We start from the raw sequence: 19,542 nt of genomic DNA, 5'->3' as shown, positions 1-19,542 counted from the left end.
GTTGGGGACAATTTCATTTGCCTGACACAGGATCCGCTGACCCAGCGTCCGTCCGTCCTTACATCACCCCTCCTGGACTCCCTGCCAGGGAGCATCCCACAGAACAGATCTCCCCACAGCATCCTCCTCTTCCAGCCAACTGGAAATCGAGGCAGGGGCCCATCCAAACAGAGTGTGGCTCAGCTCCCCTTGAGAGGCAGTGCCTAGGGGAAAATGCGGGCAGCAGTTCCATGCCAGTCCACCAGGCTTCTCTCTTCATGGCCTCCCTGGGCTTGGCTGACTGGGCTTTTCATCTTTCTCCAAACCCCCCGACTCCAGAGGGACGTCCAAGAGCCCTCGTAGGTTGTGGTGAAGACTGGCATCTCAGAAGTATCTAACTCAGGACGTACAGCACTGTAATTGCTCAGTACATGGGAGCTCTTATTTTTATTTTCAGTTGAAATCAATATAGTTTCAGCGGTTTTGACTAAGTGATTTCTCTGTGGGCAGTGACTTGCCTGATTCTCTTCAAAATAGTTCATCATGAGAACTCTGTTTCTGTTTACATACGAGCCTTTCTCAGGGGTGGGGCCTTCTTTCTTCTGGGAAACCTCCACTTGATAGAAATTTCTGGAAGCCACACTGTATAGCAACTATTTCTTGAATGAGCAGGCAAGCAGGAAGACAGGCAGGCTGACCCTTATTTTCTTTAGTTGTAAAATGAAGAGATTGTAAGATAAAGAGAGAGAGTTGTAAAATGAAAGACTTAACCTCTAAAGACCCTTCCAGCTCTAATAGTCTGTGTTGCTATGTGTAAAATTTAGCCATAGGACAGAGAAAGGGTTTCTGGGGAATCCAGACGGAAGGATTTTTACTTAACTCAAATTTTCCATCATAATGGAAGAGAGCAGTGATGCTGATAGCTTGAAATAGAAAACGATCCTAAATCTCTTTTGGCTTTGGAATTCATTACAGAAGCTTCTCAAAGAAATTGTCTTCTGAATCTTTTTTTCCTTAGGCTTGAATTCCCTGGTTGCACAGAACACAGCCCTGGTCATGTGGGGGCTGTGTATGCAGAGGGATGTTCGCTTGGGATGAAGTGGTTACCATTCTTGGTCTGTAAATAAGATACTCTCATAGATAGTCAAAGCCCTGCTTATATTTTGGGGCTGGGTGATACTGTTCAAATTCAACAAACATTTATTGAGCACCTACTTCATGTCAGTTACTGTGTTCGGCACCTGGGATAATAACATTTTAAGATGATTCTTTCTCTGGAGAAGCTCTCTGACTTGTAAGGAAAATAGACATACAAAAGATTAATTATGATGCAGTATGATGCATGTACAGAGTGGCACGGGATAAGAAAGGTCCCCATATAACATGTGATAGGAACAGAAAGGCTAATTGATGAACTTGGAGGGAGTCAGAAAGTCTCCTCTGAGCAGAGGGAGCTGGGTGTTGAATGATGAATATGGGTTTGTCAGGTAGAAAAGGGGATTCTAGGCAGAGGACCCAGTGTGAACAAAGGCCAAGAGGCAAGGAAGAGTTGTGGGATTTAGAGGTGGTGGCTCATCTGATGTGGCTAGAACAGAGTCTGTGGGGTGGGGAGTGAAAGGATACGGAACCAGAGTCAGGTTGGGGTCAGACTGTCCATCCTTGCATGAATGCCATGTCAAGGGAACCTGGAGGCAGAGGGGAGCCTTCGGCAGAAACACTGCTCTGGGACGAAGCCGCCTGTAATCTGGTTCCTGTGGCAGAGGGCAGGTAGAGTTTACAGCCCCCTTAACCCTGGGAGGTATTATCGGGAGGCTGCAGGACCCGGAGGCTGACGTCAGGCTCATCTTTAAGATATAGGGAGCTACACAGGCAGGCTACAGGCTACAGACTTTTGAAGTCGAGAGCCAGGGATTATGACTGGAAGAGGAAGAACCTGTGGATCCTCAAACAAACTTGCCTTTCCTTTCCTTCCCAGTTCTCTGAAGGAGCAGCTGCAGAAAGCCGCTGAGGAGGAGGGGATTCAGCTGAGAGAGGAGGAAAGCTGGAGGCTGTCCCGACTCCGGGCCCAGGTCCGGTCCAGTGCAGAAGCAGATGCGAATCAGATCAGGTGAGTGCCTACTGTGAGCTGCCTCGCCCCGTGGAGGAACCCCTGAGTGCACAGGCCCATCCCCATTCCCTTCTCTGCCCAGGGTCACGCAACAGGCTTCTCTGCAAAGGCTGAGCGAGGAGTTTGAGTCTCTGCAGAAGGCTGAGAGGGCGAACTTGGAGCAGAAAAACAGGCAAATGCTGGGGCAGCTCAAGGAAGAGATGGAGGCTTTGGTGAAGAGAGAGCAAGCTGCCCTGAACGCTGAGAAGGAGAAGGCTTTGCAGCAGCTGAGGTTGCAGCTAGAAAGGGAGAGGAAAGAAGTGAGCAAGTAGAGTGGGGACCTTCCCCTCTGACATGTCCCTGAGCTGCATGGGGAGGGACTGAGTGTGGAGGAAGAGCCAGCCTTGGGCATACGTCGTGGGGAGCCAGGCAGAGAGTGGGGGTCTACACACACAGGCTCGGAGACGGTGGGCCCATTACTCTGTGTGGACCTGGCTTGTCTCAGGGCAGGTGCTAGTCCTGGTCCCCACGGCAGAGCAGAAGGTACTGCAGGTGTCCAGGGGCTCCCTCTAGGGCCAGCTGGGGCTGGCAAGGGCAGTGAAGAAGTTTGATTGGAAATGGCCTATGGATTTGGGAAGATTTCATGACCAAAAGAACTTAAACCAGCCCAGAGGTCCTGAGACAAAGGGCCCCTGTCCTTGTCCCTGAGGGGCAGCTGTGATGACCTTTCATCTCTCTCCTGCCATAGAATGAGAGGTTAGCACACTCAGAGGAGTTTTTTCTCCTTTGTCCTCACTCCTTGTCTCTCTGAACCGATGGTCCGTCTCTAGGCAAGGGGCTGAAGTAAGTAACAGGCCACGTGGAACTTCTGCTGTCTTTTGGTGAATGGTGGTAGAGTTTCAGCTCTCAGACAAGGCAAAACTCCAGTCGGGTTGGAGGAGAACATTGTACTGCCAGTGCTCAGGGGGACTGTGCTAAAACCCCCAGCCCTCCCTGCCTGGGGCCTCATCCAGGCACGAGTGTCACCCGTGTGCCTGTGGCCTAGCCCGGAGGCGGGGGATGGAAGCAGTGACCCGCGGCTTGCCTTGCCGGAATGCCCCTTCACTCGGGCCTTCATGTGCCTGTCCATTTGCTGGATGCCGACTTTAGGGACTGAGTTATGTTGCAGGAACAGAGATGTGCCTGTAGTTCTCCTTAGCCCCTCAGCTCGAGGTGCACTGGGGCGGCTTTCCTGGCTCCTCCTTCCTCCAGGGTCAGTGCCCAGCCAGCCTTCCCTGCCCTGCGTCCCTCACAGGCCCTTTATTGCTCCCTAGGCGGAGGCAGCGCTGGAGAGTAAGCACAGTGCTGAGCTGCACCGGCTCTCTTCCTCACTGCAGGCCAAGCACAGAGAGGTGAGATGCTGCCGGCCTGGCCTGTGAGGCAGAGCTGGGCATCCTGCTCCCTGAGCATAAGCCTCAAGTCACAGCGAGTCCCCAGAAGGACTCAAACCCCATCCCTGCTATGAGGGAGGGAACGTCTCTCTCCCTGCAACCCCGGGAAGTGAGTCCCCCGTGGCCACTCTGCAGTGCTCTCTGAGTCACACCCTTCCCCTGTCCTGGGGCCTCCTCAGGTGGTCTCCAGCCTCCAGAGGAAGATAGAGGAAGCTCAACAGAAAGAGGAGGCGCAGCTCCAGGAGAGCCTGGGGTTGGCGGACCACAGAGCTCAGCAGAAAGTTCAGCAAATGCTGTTGTATGAGCGAGAGGTAAATGTGTGTGCCTGTTGCAGAGGCTCTGACGGCGGGCCGAGCAATCCTGGCCCACAGGGGCCTGTGCGTTGCTTTGGGTGGCTCCGCTGGGGTTAGAATTTCTCATTCTCTTTTTCATGTCTCTGTTCCCTTGAGGTCAGGTGCTTCTTCACCCCCATGGCCCTGTACCCATGTGGGGAGGGGGTGCTGGGGTGTTGCTGTGTATATCGTGTCACGTACGTGTGATGTGCATGTCGTGTGCGTATGAGACCTCTGAGTGCTTCAGTCCCTGAGTGCTGGTCCACTCAGTCCTACGTGTTGTAAGTACCGGCTCCCCGCATGCAGCTCAGTGGTCTCCTGAGAGAGAAGCGGCAGGAGGTGGAAAGGGAACACGAGAGGAAGATGGACAAGATGAAGAAGGGGCACCAGCAAGTGGTGGCTGACGCCAGAGAGCAGTACGAAGCTGAGGTGACTTGGCCATGTCCTCCAGCACGCATGCGCGCGCGCACACTCACCCACTCACCCCCGCCCCCCGCCCTCCCCGGGCCCTTCCCAGCTGGCTAGAAGGCAGAGGAAGGAGACAAACTGTTCAGGGTTTGTGGGAGACTTTCTTCCCTGGACCCCTGCAGTGGTGAAGTCATTTTTTTTTTTTTGCCTTTTTACTAAAACATTAGATGAGGAGTGATTCCTCTTCATCAGGCAGGCTGCACTTCCCTCTCATGGTAATAAGAGCTAACATTGAGCTTGTGCTACGTGCCAGGCACTGTTCTAAGCTCTTCATATAGATGAACTCATTTAGTCCACACAACACGCTGAGGAGCGACGTACTGTCATCATCTCCATTTTAAAAACGAGGAAACTGAGACAGAGTGTAAGTAACTATTGCAAGCCCACCCTGGCTAACTAGCAGAGGAGCTGGGATTCAAGCCTAGACTGTCTGATTCCAGAGCCTTCCGTTTTAACCACTCTAACACCATGCCACCAGAGCCATCGAAATTCCACAGCAGGAGCCATCCAGTATGTAGCTATTACCTGCCCATCTTCAGCCCTTAGCCTTGGCTGGCAAAGTTCAGCTATCTAAGTTGCCCCACTCCGGCTTGGCTTGCTCCTGTTGGGGTGAACAGTGGCAGTGACTGACTTTAGCCCACAGCTGGGCCTCTGCTGGGACTCCTAGGCTGCTGCTCCAGGGGCGGGAACCGATATCCCAGACACTTCGTACGTCTTTCCCAGGGCACACATAGTGGGCTGTGATGGAATGTAGCTGACTCCCTTCACCAACCAATTCTGGTCTTGCTGAAGAATAGTGAAAGTTTACTCATGACCTCTCTTCCCTTAAGGAAGGGAAGCTGACATGATGGAGCAGTAGGAAAGGCAGGCTCCCAGAGGAGATTTCCTCCTGACATCTGATCAGACTCTGCTTCAGCAGCAGAGAGGGGGTACAGGTTTTCCGGGGGGTAGGACCATGCCATCCTCAGCGCTCTCCTTGAAGAGCTGGTCTTAGGGGACTCAAGGCTGCCGGGGTGGCGGGGGGAGCTGTGGTTTTAGACGTGTGAGGGCCACTGCAGTTTCCCACTGGCGGCCCCACCCTCTGTGCAGGAGAGGAAGCAGCGGGCTGAACTTTTGGGGCTGAGAGAAGAGCTGGAGCGCCTGCAAAGGGCCCATAAGCGAGAACTGGAGACCGTGAGGCAGGAGCAGGACAGGAAGCTGGAGGAGTTGTGGCGTCGATTCCGGGAGCAGGTGGGGGCTCGGGGGGGCCACTTGGGGCTCACCCACCCGACACCTCCAGATAGGGTAGAAAAGTGCTGGGACAGCAAGATAGCAGGATGGAGCCTGACAGCTTCAGGAGTGGGGGTCTCTCATTGGCCATCCCCAAGCTCGGACATCTTTGCTCCTTTGTTTCTGGGCCAAGGGAACATCCCCAGGATTAGAAGAGGAGGTTAGCCCCTTGAGAGCCTTGGGGTTGGCACCTTTGCTGCTCCTTGCCCCCACTGGAAATAAATAAGGTGTGGTGCTTTCCTGGGAGGCCGCGGGGGCTCATGGGAGGAAGCCTGATTCTATCTTGGAAGGTGTGGTGGGTCAGCCCTCTCCTGCCCCTTCAGCTGATGCTCTGTGCTCTTTCTTCACTTATATCTTTCTCTCCACCTGTGCTTCTGTGCAGGAAAAGAAATTCCAAGATTTAGAGGTGGAGCTTGAAACCAGAACCAAAGATGTGAAGGCCAGATTGGCTCAGCTGGACATTCAGGTGAGGCAGGCACTGGGGGTGGAGGACAGGATCTCTCGGTACCCTTAACCTTGAAGTTATAGCTCGTCCAGGAGAGGATGGGCCTTTTCACCCCTTAGACCTGGGGCCTGGAGATGGCCAAGGGGCCCTGTTTCTTTCCTTCCCCACTGCCCAGAAGGAGAAGCAGCAGCTCCTTGACGTGCAGAGGCAGGTTGCACTGGAGAGAGAGGTGTGTCTGCGCCTTTCGGACCCTCCTTTGTCCTTCCCTCGTTCCCTTTCCTTCTTTTCTTCTCCCCGCAACCCTCCACCTTTTGTTCACCTGATCTCTCCTGGGCATTGAGTTTATTCCACAAGTAGCGCCACTGTGGGACCCAATCGGGGAACCCCAGGGAGTGGGGCTCTGGTGGAAGGACACAGTTATCTCCGTGTTCAGTTCTGCCCTCTCTCTCTGCTCTTTGGGTTTCCCCGTCTTCTACTTCTGCCTGCTTCAGGTGCTTCTGTCTTTCCTTTTGCGTCAGGAAGCCACAGCCACCCATCGGTCCCTGGAAGAGGCAAAGAAGGAGCACACCCACTTGTTGGAATCAAACCAGCAGCTCCGAAGAATTCTCAGTGAGCTTCGTGCCCACAAGTTGGAGCTGGAGTCCCAGGTGGATCTGCTGCAGACCCAGACTCAGAGGCTGGAGAAACATATCAGGTGGTGTGGGCACCTTCCACTTAGCCACCGTCCTGCCTCTCGCCTGCCCCCTGACCTCTGCTGTTCATGGGCCCTGTCTGCTTGTGGCTCAATGAAAGGCAGAGGTGGAGCCAGGAAGAGGGCCTGTGTCTGCTGCATTTTGTGGAGAGTGGGGGCTGTTAGGAGGTTGTAAAGAGCTGCGGATCCCTGGGTGTACTGTTCATGCCCCAGCACTGCCTTAGGGACTTCGATGGCAGTGAATGGATGGAGATGGTCCTGCTCTCTAAGGTTGGGGTTTGAAGTCCCCCCAGAGGCCCTGACAGTGCGCCTGGCCTGCTTTATCATGTGACCCTGCTTCACTCACCCCCACCGCCCACTCCCCTCTCCCAACACAGAGGCCTGGAGGCGGACGCTCAGCGGAAGCAGGACACACTGAAAGAGCTGGAAGTTGAGGAGAGCCATGCTTCCTCACATTTTGAGTCAGATCTCCACATTGAGGAACTGAGGAAATCCCTTGTGATAGTGAGCATCTCTGTGCCTTGGAAGGGACAGGATGGCTGGGCTGAGGCACCAGAAACGGGTGGGCCTCGGGGGAGAAGGGCACCAGGAGGGGTCCTGGCTCTGCTCTCTATATGGCCTTAGCCTCCTGTTCTTATCATTCCCTGTCCCCCATCTCTATCAGTCAAATGATATCTATAAATGGCTCAGCAGCTGGCAGAGCCATTTGTGTCTAGGCCACTGGGAGGGGCTGCAGGGTCCCCTGAGCCTGCAGTGTATCTACTTTTGTTGCATTCAGTGGGTCTTTCCTATCGTGTATCCTTAGAGCCAGACCAAAAAGGTACCCTCTTCTCTCTCCCAGAACAAGGAGGAGGCTGACTTGTCCGTGGACAGGTGAGTTCCCATAGCCTGTGTTATTTTGGGTTGAGGATGCCATGAAGGGGTGAGTGCCTGTATGACAGAGCTGGGATAAACAGTGCAGCGATAGCAATCACTAGTGGGGCTTGGCTCAGGGGAGCGGGTCCCGGGGATTGAGGAATCTTCTCAGGCAAGCCAAGTAGGTACCCATTGTGACTGCTGACACTGCATGCTGGCATCTGCTGACCCCCTGGTTGAGGGCCAGGCTGATGGGTGCGTCTGGCCACCTATCCGAAGGCCTTTCAGAGTCAGGGTGGGAAGACTCAGTGCAGTGTGCCGCTGCTGTATTTAATGGCGGCATTTCCACGCACTGCTCAACCCCAGCCCAGTAATCTGTGCTCAGGAAGTGGTGGAGTGACCCAGAGCAGAGGCTCTCGGAGTCTGTTTGCCTTCTCCCCCTCACACCCCCTCACCTGGGCATGTCCTCCCACAGCCTCCTGGGCATGTCCTCCCACAGCCTCCAGCACTACTTCTCTGCCGAAGGGATAGCTCTCCGCAGCGCCAAGGAGTTCCTGGTGCAGCAGACTCACTCCATGCAGAGGCGGCAGACAGCTCTGAAAGCTGCCCAGCGGCACTTGCGCCACGAGCTGGCCAGTGCTCAGGAGGCGCCCAAAGACTTGCCCGGCACCAAGGCCCTGGAGGATGTGCGCAAGGACCTGGAGGAGGTCGGGAGCTTGGAGGAGAGCCTGTCAGCCCTGCGATGGGGGTGGGGGAGGCCTGGGAGAGCCAGGGAAACGCCCGCCTTGCAGCGTGGTCCTTCTGGGGACTCCCTGAGGGTGGTCACGTAGGCCCTGGGATCACTGGACAAGTCACCTAGGACTACTGGACAGGTGATGCAGGTTCTATATCTCAATGAGGATGAAAGCACCTTAACGTTTATAAGGCAGTGCACAGTGTGCAGGGTGCTTTCTCTCATAGTAAATCGTTGGATCCTCACAGTAACCACAGATGTGCAGAATAGTAGTATTAGCTGCATTTTCTAGGTGAAGAGTACAAGTAAGGTTTTTAAAATTTCATACCCAGGACCCTGCTTGTCCATTCCAGTAACCTAAAGGCTTCGCTCATGACCGAACATCTTTTGAGTTCACTCAGCGTAAGCTGGAGTTACTTCTCTTTTGTACTTCTAGGGTACCCTAATTTGCAATGGAAAGGCAGAGCCTTCGTGGTTATTAGCTAGGATCACAGAGCTTTGCATTCTGATGGTGGGCTTGGGGGCAGCAGAGGGCAGCAGGCCGACAGAGCGGCAGGTTTCCCAGGGGTGTGCACATGCACCCTGCCCTTGCTCTGCTGAATCCCTCCTGATGGCAACGATGATGACAATAGTAGTAGCCGGAGCTGCGATAATAATGACCATTTTGGTTAACAGTAACCATTTGAGAATGTGTTAGGTATGGGCTTAGTGCTAAGCATGTAACATGTTGTATCTCATTTAATTCTTATGATCCTATGAAAAGTAGTATTTCTCCTTCTTAGAGGAAAATCCAGACTGAGAGCTAAGTAATTTGTTCAAGTTCACCCAGCCAGCAATGGCAAAGCTGGGACTCCAGTACCTGTGTGGTAGTCACCACATTTCTCCTCCTTTCCTCCCTGGCTGCAGGAGACCAGGCACCTGGATGAGATGAAGTCGGCCATGCGGAAAGGCCATGACCTGCTGAAGATGAAAGAGGAGAAGCTGAATCAGCTGGAGTCCTCCCTTCGGGAAGAGGTGCAGCCCTGTGGCCGCATAGTCCCGTGTGGCTACGGCCTCCTCTTCCGTCCCTGGGATGTGGTTGGGTGCTTTGGTCCTGTGCTGGGCAAGCTGGGCCTCTAGGGCACAGGACTAGCCGTAGGCTTAGGGCTCCTGGGCTGGTGAAAACGGCAGTGGCTTCAGCTTTGCGTTTGGGTATTTGTGCTGAGTGGTCCAGAGAGACCCGGAGCCTCTTGGTGAAGGTTCTTCAGAGAGGATCGAACCCCTGCCCTTCCTCCGCCACAGCACCTGATGACAGATGGTCCCAGGGTGGTGGGGATAGAGGCACCTATGAGGTTTCCCTGCCTTCCCTGGGGCCTTGTAGACTTTCCCCTGGATGGCCGAGGCATGGGTGTGGCAGGCGGGGAGCGTAGGTGGAGACACTGCAGGGAGAGGGGTGGGCCTGCTGCCTGTGTCTCAGACGGTCAGTTCTCTTAGCCTCGCCTCCCTCCTGTCCCCCTGCTTGGTGCGCCTCTCCCAGAACTTTGGGTCCCAGAGAACCTGTTCACCAAGTGTTCAGTCCCCATACATCACAAGGGCAATGGATAGAAAGCACAGAAAGTACAGTAACAGCTGCTGCTTCTACCCATAGGCCTCGGATACTGACACTCTGAGAGGAGCCCCCCTCAAGAAAGTGGTGACTTTTGACCTCAGCGACATGGAAGACATGAGCAGCGAAAGTTCCGAATCCTGCCCCCTGCCTCACAGTGAGTGGTAGTGGCGGGAAGAGAGGGCGGGAGACAGGGAGGATCACAGTTTCCGTGGAGACGGAGGAACCTGGGGAGCAGAGGTGCAGCCCCCTTCCCTCAGGCCTGTGTGGGTAAGGCCTGTGGGAGCCAGTGTCGGGAGCAGGCACTCAGTGAATGCTGGGAAGGAGCGAACCAGTCTGGCTTTGCCAGCACACAGGTCCAGAAGGATCTGGGAAAGCCTTCTGCATGTGCAGAGCACTTTACGGTTAGAAGTGTCCATTTGCCACTCCCTTCCAGTGCCACCTTCCGGGAGGCCGCTGCTCTTCCTCTGCAGCTCAAGCCTGCAAAGGGCCCTCTCCTACTCCTGCCCCAGGGCCTGGCCCTGGAGAACCTTTCTCAGGGCCAGCTTCCTATTGTACTGTCCGGAACATAGACGCCCTGCTGTTCCCTGTACCCCCAATCAAGTCTGAGGGGCTGTTGTCTGGAGGAACAGGGAGGGGCGGGCCAGTAGGGTGCCACAGGACCAGCTGGGCCTGCGGATGCTCTAGCGCCCGGAACCGGAGTCTAGCCTCACCGTCTTCCTCTTCCCTTTCAGTCAGCCCAACCGCAAGTTCCACCTTCCCCAACAAGATCCACTACATGAGCAGCTCCCTAAAGAAGATCAACAGCCAGATAAATGGTGTCGTCGACATGTTGGGCAGCCTCAGCCCTCAGCCGTCATCCCCACTCGTCGCGTGCACCTCAGCACAGAACTCTCCCTGGTCCTCTAGGAGCACCCCCGTTCCCATCTCCCCCTCCCGGGCCCAGGTCTCAGCCTCATCGCCTGCTCCACACATGTCCACCCAGTGGGCCTGGGACCCGGGGCTGGGCCCCAGGCTCTCCTCCTCTGTGACTCAAACAGTAGACGACTTTCTGGTGAAGAAGTGGCGCAAGTATTTTCCAAGTAAGCCTCCTTCGGGGCCAGTGTGTGGTGTGTGTTCCTCCTCTTCTCCCCTCCTCCCTTCCCTCTTTCTCCCCCTCTTCCTTTTTCTTCCTTCCTCCTTCCCTTACCCTTCACCCCCCACCCCCCAACTCTGGCATGGTTCATTGATCCATTGACTGTGGGCCCTGGGAAGAAGACCTTGCTGGTTGCCCTGCAGCCGGAGGCTACATGGGTCACCATGGTTTCCCTGGAGCGTGGGTTCACTGGGGCCTTTATAACTCCAGAGCTCAGCAGAACCTGAAAGGTCATCCTCATCATGATAATAGCTACTATCATGTGCATTATATTATGGGCCAGGCATTTTATATAAAGCTTTTCGTTTAGTCCTTATGATAACCCTCTGAGGTCGTAATTATGTTTCCCCACTTTACAGATGAGGAAACTGAGGCTCAGGGAGGTTAAGTAATATGCTGCAGGCGCCCAGTGAGTCAGCAACAGACTAGGTTTGACCCCCATGTCTCTGACTCCAGGATCCTGCTTGTAACCCTTGGCCATTTGGCTTCTCCTTGCTTCTGGGCTAGTTGGCCTCCCGTGCTGTCATAGCACTGGTAAGGAATGTGCCAAGCCATAAAAACAGTTATTTAAGGGAAAAAGTTACATCTCTTTATCCCAACCAAATTAGAAAAGTAGATTAAGTTTTAGAAATAAAAATAGGGCAGTTCCTATCTTTCATCTCTCCCTTTCAACCACTGAAACGTTCCCTGTTTTTGTTTTGAGGGCAGTGCCTTTCAGTAATGGGGGTGCAGGAGGTGCTGGTGAGCAAGCAGGGAGGCGGCCTGCCTGGGTCCAAGTCTGGCTCAGCCGAACCGCTGCCCGTTTCTGAATAATTTCCTCCCACTTTGCAGCTGGAGTCCCTCTCCTCAGCAGCAGCCCTGCCCCCTTGGAGAACAAGCTGGGTTATGTGTCTGCCAGGTAAGCCTCCCTGTCGGTGGACCCATACAGGTCCGTGGCTCACTGCGCCTCCCTGAGCTGGTGGGACCTCAGAAGGGAGCAGAACTCATGGCCCTATTGCCCGGAGAGGTCAAGCCGGCCTGCAGTCCACAAAGCTGCCTGAGTCGGAGACCCTCCTCCACAACCAGAAGGAAGGCCCAGTGCGGGTGGGGCTGGGCGCACCTGGCCCAGCTCTATGCGAAGCGGCCCTCTGGCAGCCTGGGGAGAAATCAGCCCCTGGCCGACCCTGCACTGCCCTCCCACTGGTCCCTCCAGCCCTCCAGGGTGGCTTCTGTCTGCCTTTGAGCCGTTTGTCTGCGTCCTACAGCCCTGCTGAGCAACATCTGGAGTGAGAGGGAGCCCGTGAGGGAGACAGATGGGCAATTATTTAAACCTGTTATTAATTTCCCATTTATCTTATTACTTGCCAAATGTATCCCCCCACATGGCCGCAGCCATAAGTCCCCCCCCACCCCCGCCACCACTTACCCTTTTGGTCAGTTTGGAAGCCGGTGCTAGGCAGGTATTTGAGTTGACATTGGGGAGAGCTTTTGCTGATGAAATTGCCTCAGAATTGGTAGACGTGGCTGCCAAGGGCCTTGATATCAGGAGTATTCACCCGGGAAGAAGGGTCCACCACCTTCCCTTTTGGGATCATCCCAGAGGGGCATACCTGCCAGTAGACAAAGTTTTGAATTGCTAAAGCAACTCCACAAAGTTTGCAGCTGGCATGTTGAGAGGAAGAGGAGGCGGATGTGATGGCCTCCGGTCAGCTGTACCGCAAGTCCCTCCTCCTCCGGACACTCCTGCCTCTTCTCTTCCTCTCCCTATGCTGTCCTTCTCTTTCCCAGGGAGCAGCTCCACCTTCTGCAGCGTCCCCAGTCCCACATCCCTGAGGTGGGTAGCATCAACTTTCAGAGCATGATCGAGGCTAACCGGAAGTGGCTGGAACATTACAGGAACCACCTCAAGTTGTATCCTTTTAGCCGGCTCCCAAACTCCAGTCCCTTCCTGTTGTAGCTGCTGGGATGGCTGAGCGGGGCTACAGGGCTTGTGCTAGTGCCCTGGGGGTCCGAGGAGGATCCTGTTTGGCGTTCGACCCTTCCATGTCCCTCCCCTGGACATGCTCAGCTGACTGCAGCTTTCCTTCACCTCATGGCCAGACACCTCTTCTCAGTGCCTGAGCCAACAGCCACCGCTGGCCTCCTGCAGCTGGGCCTGGATGACAACAACACACTAAATGTGCATCACTGAGGCCCTGAGCGGTGGCGTTTGGGGCCCCTGGCCTCTCCTGTACCCAGACCAAGTGCCTGAGGAGGGGCCTGCACTTTATTTCCTCTGATAAAGCATTCTCCTGTCCCCTCTTTGCTGCTTGCCCCGCTCAAAACTTGGAGGAACCACGGTGGGGTGGGGACAGCTAGCTGAAAAGGATGGTACAACGGAAAGCAGTAAGCCACCTCCAGTGACCACATAATGGACCTCAGGCTGAAATGTGTGGTCTGCTGTGAGCTCCTGCATGGACATGGCAGCACTGATGATGTGGGGCTTCGGGGACATGGGTACCGTCAGGGGGAAGAGGTGGTATTGGAGGAGCTGCTGTCAAAGGCCTAGGGACTCCCTTTGGAGCCAAGTTGGTCCCTTGGACCTGCCCGGTTACTTCACTGGAACAAGGCCCCCAGCACGTCTATACCCGGGGACCAGGCTCTGTCTCTCCAATACCTCAGTCTCGTAGAGATCAGACCCCTTTCTTTTTTTAATGTCCCCTTTTTTGAGCCCGCTGTTTCTCCTTTGACTGTCTCAGGATTGGGCCCAGAGCCCTGCCAGTGGTTGCTGGAGGCTGGGCCCCAGACGTTTTGCAGCCTGCCTTCCCTCTGTTGGCATTGTACTGCCCGCAGGGGCGTTCCCTTCTCTTTGCCTGGCCCACCCCCCACCCCCTAGCTAGCTTCTCAGGTCTCAAGCACACAACTTTCAGGAAGACAAGCCACAGAAAAAGTCGAGGATGGCTTCTGGTCCTCACCTCGCTTCTCTCCGCCTTGGGTATATTCATGGGTACTTGTTTCCATCTCTATTTTCTACCTGTGCCACCCCCTGCTGCCCCTTCTCAGAGCTTGGAGACTTGTTCTGAAGGAGGTGAGGGGCTTGGCCAGTGCCTGGTCTTGGCAGTGGGATCTTGTGCCAGTTGGAGCTGCTGCCATTCTGGCCCAGTCCCACCTCTCAGCACTGGGCTCCCTGGGGTTTACAAGGGGTGTTTTCTGACATCTCATTGTTTAAATAAAATGTTCCCCTTTTTTCGCCTTGAAAGCTGTGAGGTTGCCCTTGCCTCTCCAATGCATAGAGACCAACCCTCCCCCGTCCCAGTACTCATTGCTTTGTCATGGAATAAGAAACTAAGATCCACTTGGCTTTTTTACCCCCACCCTCCACCCCCAGATAATTTTTAGGCATCAGTCCACCACACAGAACAAAGTCTGTTTTATTTGGCTCACTGTGCTTTGGGACTAGCTCACGTGTCACAACCACCTTTAATGACAATCTTGCGTTTTGTACATCAGTTAAATCCCTGCAGGTCCATTTTCTACAAGGCTGTTGTTTGAATGTGTCTCTTCTGAAAGCCTTTGCCTCCTTCCTCTTAAGAAGACTAGAGGAAGGGAAAATTAACAGTCACAGGACACCTCCTAGGTACCTGATCTAATCATCAGAACCAACCTGTGATGCAGAGATTTTCATATTTGTTTCTGTGAAGGAGAAAATCAAGGTTCAGAGAACTTGGAAGCACCTGGGGTCCTGAAAAAGGCCTAGCTCTCTACAAGGCGCAGCCTTCACACGCCATCCCGTGTCCCTGGAGCTCCCTGTACCCTGATGCCAGCCTTGGGAACTGCTGACGTTCTCCATCTCTCCCTTTTCCGCCCTCCCTACTCTGCCACCTACCAGATAGAGACCTGTGCCATCTCCCAAAGGCCACTGTTTTCCCCATGCAGACAAATGAAAGATAAGCCCCCAGAAATACTAAGCTGGCAAAGTTAAGTGGGTATTTTTCCCGCTCCAGTGGTGTGAACAGCCTACATACACAGCCTTGGATCTGTAGCAACAGAAATGCTAAGAGAACCAACTTGAGATGGCCATGTTTCATGGGTTTGCATAAGAAAACCAACTTGAAGGCAATACATACAAACTACCCAGCCTCCTGTGTCCAGTGTCCTAGTCAGCTCTGATGAGAGGGAGAAAGGAAGCAAGCTAAGATTTGTCAAACACCTTTTGTATGCCAGGTGCTTTTCATGTTATAACATATAATCTGTTTAACCTGTGAAGTTGGTAGTCTTATTTTAGAGATGAGGAAATTTGGGCTCAGATAAAATGACTGTAGCTCAAGTTCACCCAGAGTTTGAACCCAGGTCCATATATCTCTGAAAGCCGAGTTCGGTTGACCACACTCCCCTATGTCAGCATCTCCTGTCTTCCTAGCTCACAGAACAGTCCTGGCCAGCTTGGTCTGAAGACCTGGGTTCAAGGAATCGAGGTGGCTTCTATCTGAATGAGCAAATTCCCTGAGCCAAGGTCTACAAGGGGACTTTTTCAAAAGACTCCAAAATTGTTCCATCTCTCCCCTCATGGACCTTAGAATCTAGCTGGGGAGTCTAGAATCAGACTTTGAGAGCTGAAAGGAGCCTTGCGCATGACTGGCTCAGCCAACTCATTTTACAGTGGAGGAAGTGGCCTGGAGAGATTACATCAGTTGCCTAAAGTTACAGTCAGTTTGCAGAGGTAGGGCCAGAACCGAGGAGTCCTGGCTCCCAGCCTGGGGTTTCAGGAATATATATATATATGTATGTATATATTTAGGACACAACTAAAAGTTCTCTTTAGATATTTCTTTGGGGGAGGGGACACCACAATTCTACTCAATGAAGAGAAATAATTTTAACAGTACAGAGGCTTTTTTTACACCTATGCCATGAGTTCCTAGGGCGTGGGCTCCAGCAGCTCAGCTCCTTCCCTGGTTCTCACACAGTGAGCTGCTCTGGGCGGGGCCGCTGGCGCTTCCCTGAACCCAGGTACCCTGCTCTTTGGCTTCCTTCTCTTTCTGGTCACTTTCCTTCACCCGTTTCAGGAAGCTGTCTCGGCTCTGAGCGTGCTTAGTATGCTCAATACGTACACTAATTCTCTCGGCAAAAATCTTGCCCTTGTTTGTTTACAACAGTGCCAACCACACGACATGGTAGACACTTCCAGTTTTGCCATGAGAACATTTAGGGGGCATTCCTGTTTGAACAGTGCCCATTCCCTGATGTCTGCAGTAGCACCGTGTAGATTCGCATGTATGTGGCCATAGGAACAGCTCCATGTTTCTACAAGGCCTAGAGAACATACAGCGGATGCCTCTCTTTTCCTTTGTGTTGGTCATTTTGATGAATTACTGGAAGATGGTGGTCCCAGCCGAAAAGGAGCAGGAATCTTTTTTAAAGGATATTTATTTTGAATAGGCTGTATGTTCACGTGGATCAACATTCAAATGGTACAAAAGTCACTCCATCCATGGACCATCTAGCCTCCTCCTTGAAGGCAACAAATACACAAATTCCTTCTGGAGATTTTTATGCAAATACAAGGAAAGAAGGGGCATTCTTTTTATTCCCTTTGCCTTTACTGGTAGGGTTAAGGGTCATTCCTAATGCAGAAATAGATGATTTTCTGAAGCTCTTTTGTGAGATGTTCACTGACTATTTTCTTACAGGAGCAATATTGGGAATGATAATAGCCTCACCCCACTCTCTTAACCACCATAAAAACTTCCACACAAAATAGCATTATGGGGAAGGGGGGGAAATAATCCTAGCTTTAGGACATTGGGACTTCCTTTTGACCCTGACACCTACAAGCTCTGTGACCTGAACAAGTCCTTTCTGGGCCCGTGCCTTCCCTGGTCAAAAGCTCAAAGCCTGAATCCATGCTCCAGGGCGGCGAAGCAGGGTGGCTGCCTCAGCTTCAGTGCCTCTGAGGGGTCTGCCTTGGGTAGACAGCTGCCCTCATCCACAGGGAGGTTGGAATACCGCCAGTTGCCTAAGACAGGTCTCAGCTAAGGAGGGGTACCGGAGAGGGGGCTGCCAGTCCCACCACCAGCTTGTTTTGTGGAGATGGGGAAGTGATGGTTACAGAATGGAGTACCTGCCTTCACTAGTGTCCTGATGACTTGGAAAGCCCCGTGTGCCTCCTTTCTTCGTGCATCTCCTATCTGCCGCTCCTGCCTCTTCCATTTAATTTGCCATCTCCAGCAGGTGTGTTATGCAGAGGGCCCAGTGAACACAGCCATGGGGGGGGGAGGGGCACCAGCTCTTGAGAGGTAGGAAACAGGAACAGTTGTGGTGAGCCCTAGTCTCAGGGTTAAAAGCAAAGGGGGTGTGAAACAAGGGTTCCCACTTTATCCTCCCTGTGCCTCAATTTTTACACCTGTAAAATGGGGTTCATAATAGTACCATAAAGTGGTTGTGAGGATTAAAGAAAATCCCTATAAAGTCCTCAAGACAGTGTTCAACACATAGTAAGGGGAGTGACATCACCAAGATGACAAAGGCCATTCCTGACTTTGCTCCCTCTCATAAGAAGAACTAGCAACTATTCATGCACAAGACACCACTGAGAGAATCTTAGAACATGGGGGTGAGGCTGAAGCATCCCTTCCCCCCCCCCAACACACACACCACAGAGACTGAAAGAGACTGCATTAGAAGGTAAGAGGAGAGCCGGCCGAGTGGTGTGCTGGTTAAGAGCTGGCTTGGGACGCCAGAGGGCCCCGGTTCGGATCCCACATATGAGGGCCAGTGACACTGCCCTCCACAGCTAAGATGCTGAACAACAGCTCAACCTGGAGCTGGGCTGCCGTGAGTCACCAGCGACTGTGTAGGCTGCAGCCCCTGCTGCAGTGGGTTGCCATGGGCTACCGTGTGTGACCTTCAGCCAGTGTGAGCGGCCAGCAGCCAGTGTGAGCTGCCGTGAGCCGCTGTGAGCGGCCGTCCAATGGCTGGCAACTGATCTGCCTCAGCTGGGAAGAGTGCAATGATCACAATACAAACATGGGCCAGTGAAGCAACGTCCTCCACAACTAGACTGAAGAATAAAAGGACAGCAACTTGTCTGTTCTCCTTCCCCCGATTCCCCAGTGCTGTTCCCCTCCCCCAATTCCCCAATAAAAATCTTAAAAAAAAAAAAAGTAAGAGGAGTGGCTACATGCTGACTGCATTGCCCCTCCCCCAGGCCAGTGCAGCACCACACCAAGAAGTCTCCCCTGAGCCTACAGTTCCTCCAGAGGGAAAAGGGACTGTAGTTGACAGTGATGACATCCACCCCCCCCCACCCCTCAAAAAAATTGTGGGTCATTTAATGGGAACCCCTACTCTGGTTTTGCCCCACAGGGATTGCGACGAATCGAGCTCAACTACTGGGAATCTGTGATGGAGAAGGGAGGGGCTTCCAACAACCAGCACTCTGATCTTGGCAGACTGAGTTCCCTACCTGCAGAGCCTATGTCCAAACCAGCGGCTTTGCACATCTGCAGAGCCAAGTCAGTGCAGTCTGACCAGAGAACTTGGCAGAGTACAAGTCTGCCTGATTTGGGTTTGCAAATGAGTTTTGCTGGGCCTGGAGCCTGGTCTGCCCATGATCAGGCAGAAGAGCTGAATTATAGCCCCACCAGCTTGCCCAGCCCCTGGCCACATCTGACAGGAAGGGCTGGTGAGAACACCTGGAAGCCACAGAACCCAGCAAGGCCTGCTCTGAGATGGGGGTGTGCAGAGCAGAGAGGTGGGTGGGCAGAGCTAGCTGCTCCCAGAGCAAAGCTGGTATCCCTGTTTGCCTAGGGAACTTTGAGCATGATTCAGCTTGAGACCACAAAAGAGCCTTAGAAGCCTTGCAGCTGCTTCTGCTGCTGCACCCAGGCAGGAAAACTTAATTTGTATCCCCACTTATTACTAACTACAGCATTCAGCCCACCTGACCAGGGAACCTTACCAGAGCACAAAGGAAGCCGTGTAGCCCACCCAACAGCCCTGCTTATAGTGGTGCTTGAACAGAGCACAGCCTGTGTCTGTTTGCAGAGTAAAACTGGTGGCCTTACCGGGCCAGGATGTTCAGTGCACATTCTTGCCTAATTTGGGTCCCTGAATAATGAGCCATGCAGGTCCTGTGTCCTGTCAGAGCATGGAAGCTAATTCATGGTCCCACCTACTACCGAGCAGAATACCCAGTCCTGACCATCTAGTAAGCCTGACCAGAGATTCCAGGCAACCACAGAGCTCATAGAACAGCCTCACATGGGCAGGGAACTAACCCAGACGTCCTATCTAGCTGTTCGCAGCCAGTGACACACACCCCAACTGACCTCAGAGTGCAAACTGGTGTCTTACCCCGAAATAGACCCTAATAGCAGCCCCCACCTGCCCAAGGACATTATCAGCAGACACATCCAGAACCAAATTAAGCCAACTGGTGAAGAACTGCCACAGCAAACTTGTAAAGTCTGGAAGAGAAGACCATTTATTCAAATGCACAGATACCAACATGAGGAATAAATTCTCTCTCTCTCTCTCTCTCTCTCTCTCTCTCTCTCTCTCTCTCTCTCTCTCTC

At 53.3% G+C, this 19,542-nt stretch overlaps 1 protein-coding gene across 20 annotated transcripts in view; it reads left to right on the top strand.

Annotated features, from left to right (window-relative positions):
* Positions 1 to 14,225, top strand: part of CEP164 (centrosomal protein 164) — an 81,335-nt gene extending 67,110 nt beyond the window's left edge. For 12 of the 20 annotated variants that reach the window (XM_019647474.1, XM_019647481.1, XM_019647484.1 and 9 more), the window contains 18 exons: positions 1,955 to 2,086; positions 2,169 to 2,385; positions 3,379 to 3,456; positions 3,675 to 3,806; positions 4,134 to 4,256; positions 5,385 to 5,525; positions 5,947 to 6,030; positions 6,185 to 6,238; positions 6,528 to 6,703; positions 7,078 to 7,204; positions 7,506 to 7,573; positions 8,031 to 8,262; positions 9,195 to 9,302; positions 9,916 to 10,030; positions 10,608 to 10,955; positions 11,840 to 11,906; positions 12,776 to 12,898; positions 13,088 to 14,225. In XM_019647474.1, the coding sequence (XP_019503019.1) occupies positions 1,955 to 2,086; positions 2,169 to 2,385; positions 3,379 to 3,456; positions 3,675 to 3,806; positions 4,134 to 4,256; positions 5,385 to 5,525; positions 5,947 to 6,030; positions 6,185 to 6,238; positions 6,528 to 6,703; positions 7,078 to 7,204; positions 7,506 to 7,573; positions 8,031 to 8,262; positions 9,195 to 9,302; positions 9,916 to 10,030; positions 10,608 to 10,955; positions 11,840 to 11,906; positions 12,776 to 12,898; positions 13,088 to 13,178 (2,416 nt within the window). In that variant the 3' untranslated portion in view covers positions 13,179 to 14,225. Of the gene's footprint in view, positions 1 to 1,954; positions 2,087 to 2,168; positions 2,386 to 3,378; positions 3,457 to 3,674; positions 3,807 to 4,133; positions 4,257 to 5,384; positions 5,526 to 5,946; positions 6,031 to 6,184; positions 6,239 to 6,527; positions 6,704 to 7,077; positions 7,205 to 7,505; positions 7,574 to 8,030; positions 8,263 to 9,194; positions 9,303 to 9,915; positions 10,031 to 10,607; positions 10,956 to 11,839; positions 11,907 to 12,775; positions 12,899 to 13,087 lie in introns of those variants that run through there. The other 8 variants (XM_019647485.1, XM_019647483.1, XM_019647468.1 and 5 more) reach the window with 6 other exon arrangements.
* The last annotated feature ends 5,317 nt before the right edge of the window (positions 14,226 to 19,542 follow it).

The sequence above is a fragment of the Hipposideros armiger genome, unplaced genomic scaffold, assembly GCF_001890085.2.
Source record: "Hipposideros armiger isolate ML-2016 unplaced genomic scaffold, ASM189008v1 scaffold_111, whole genome shotgun sequence".
Taxonomy (NCBI): Eukaryota; Metazoa; Chordata; class Mammalia; order Chiroptera; family Hipposideridae; genus Hipposideros; species Hipposideros armiger.
The sequence above is the reverse complement of the archived record's forward strand: the minus strand, read 5'-3'. Positions and strand labels throughout refer to the sequence as shown.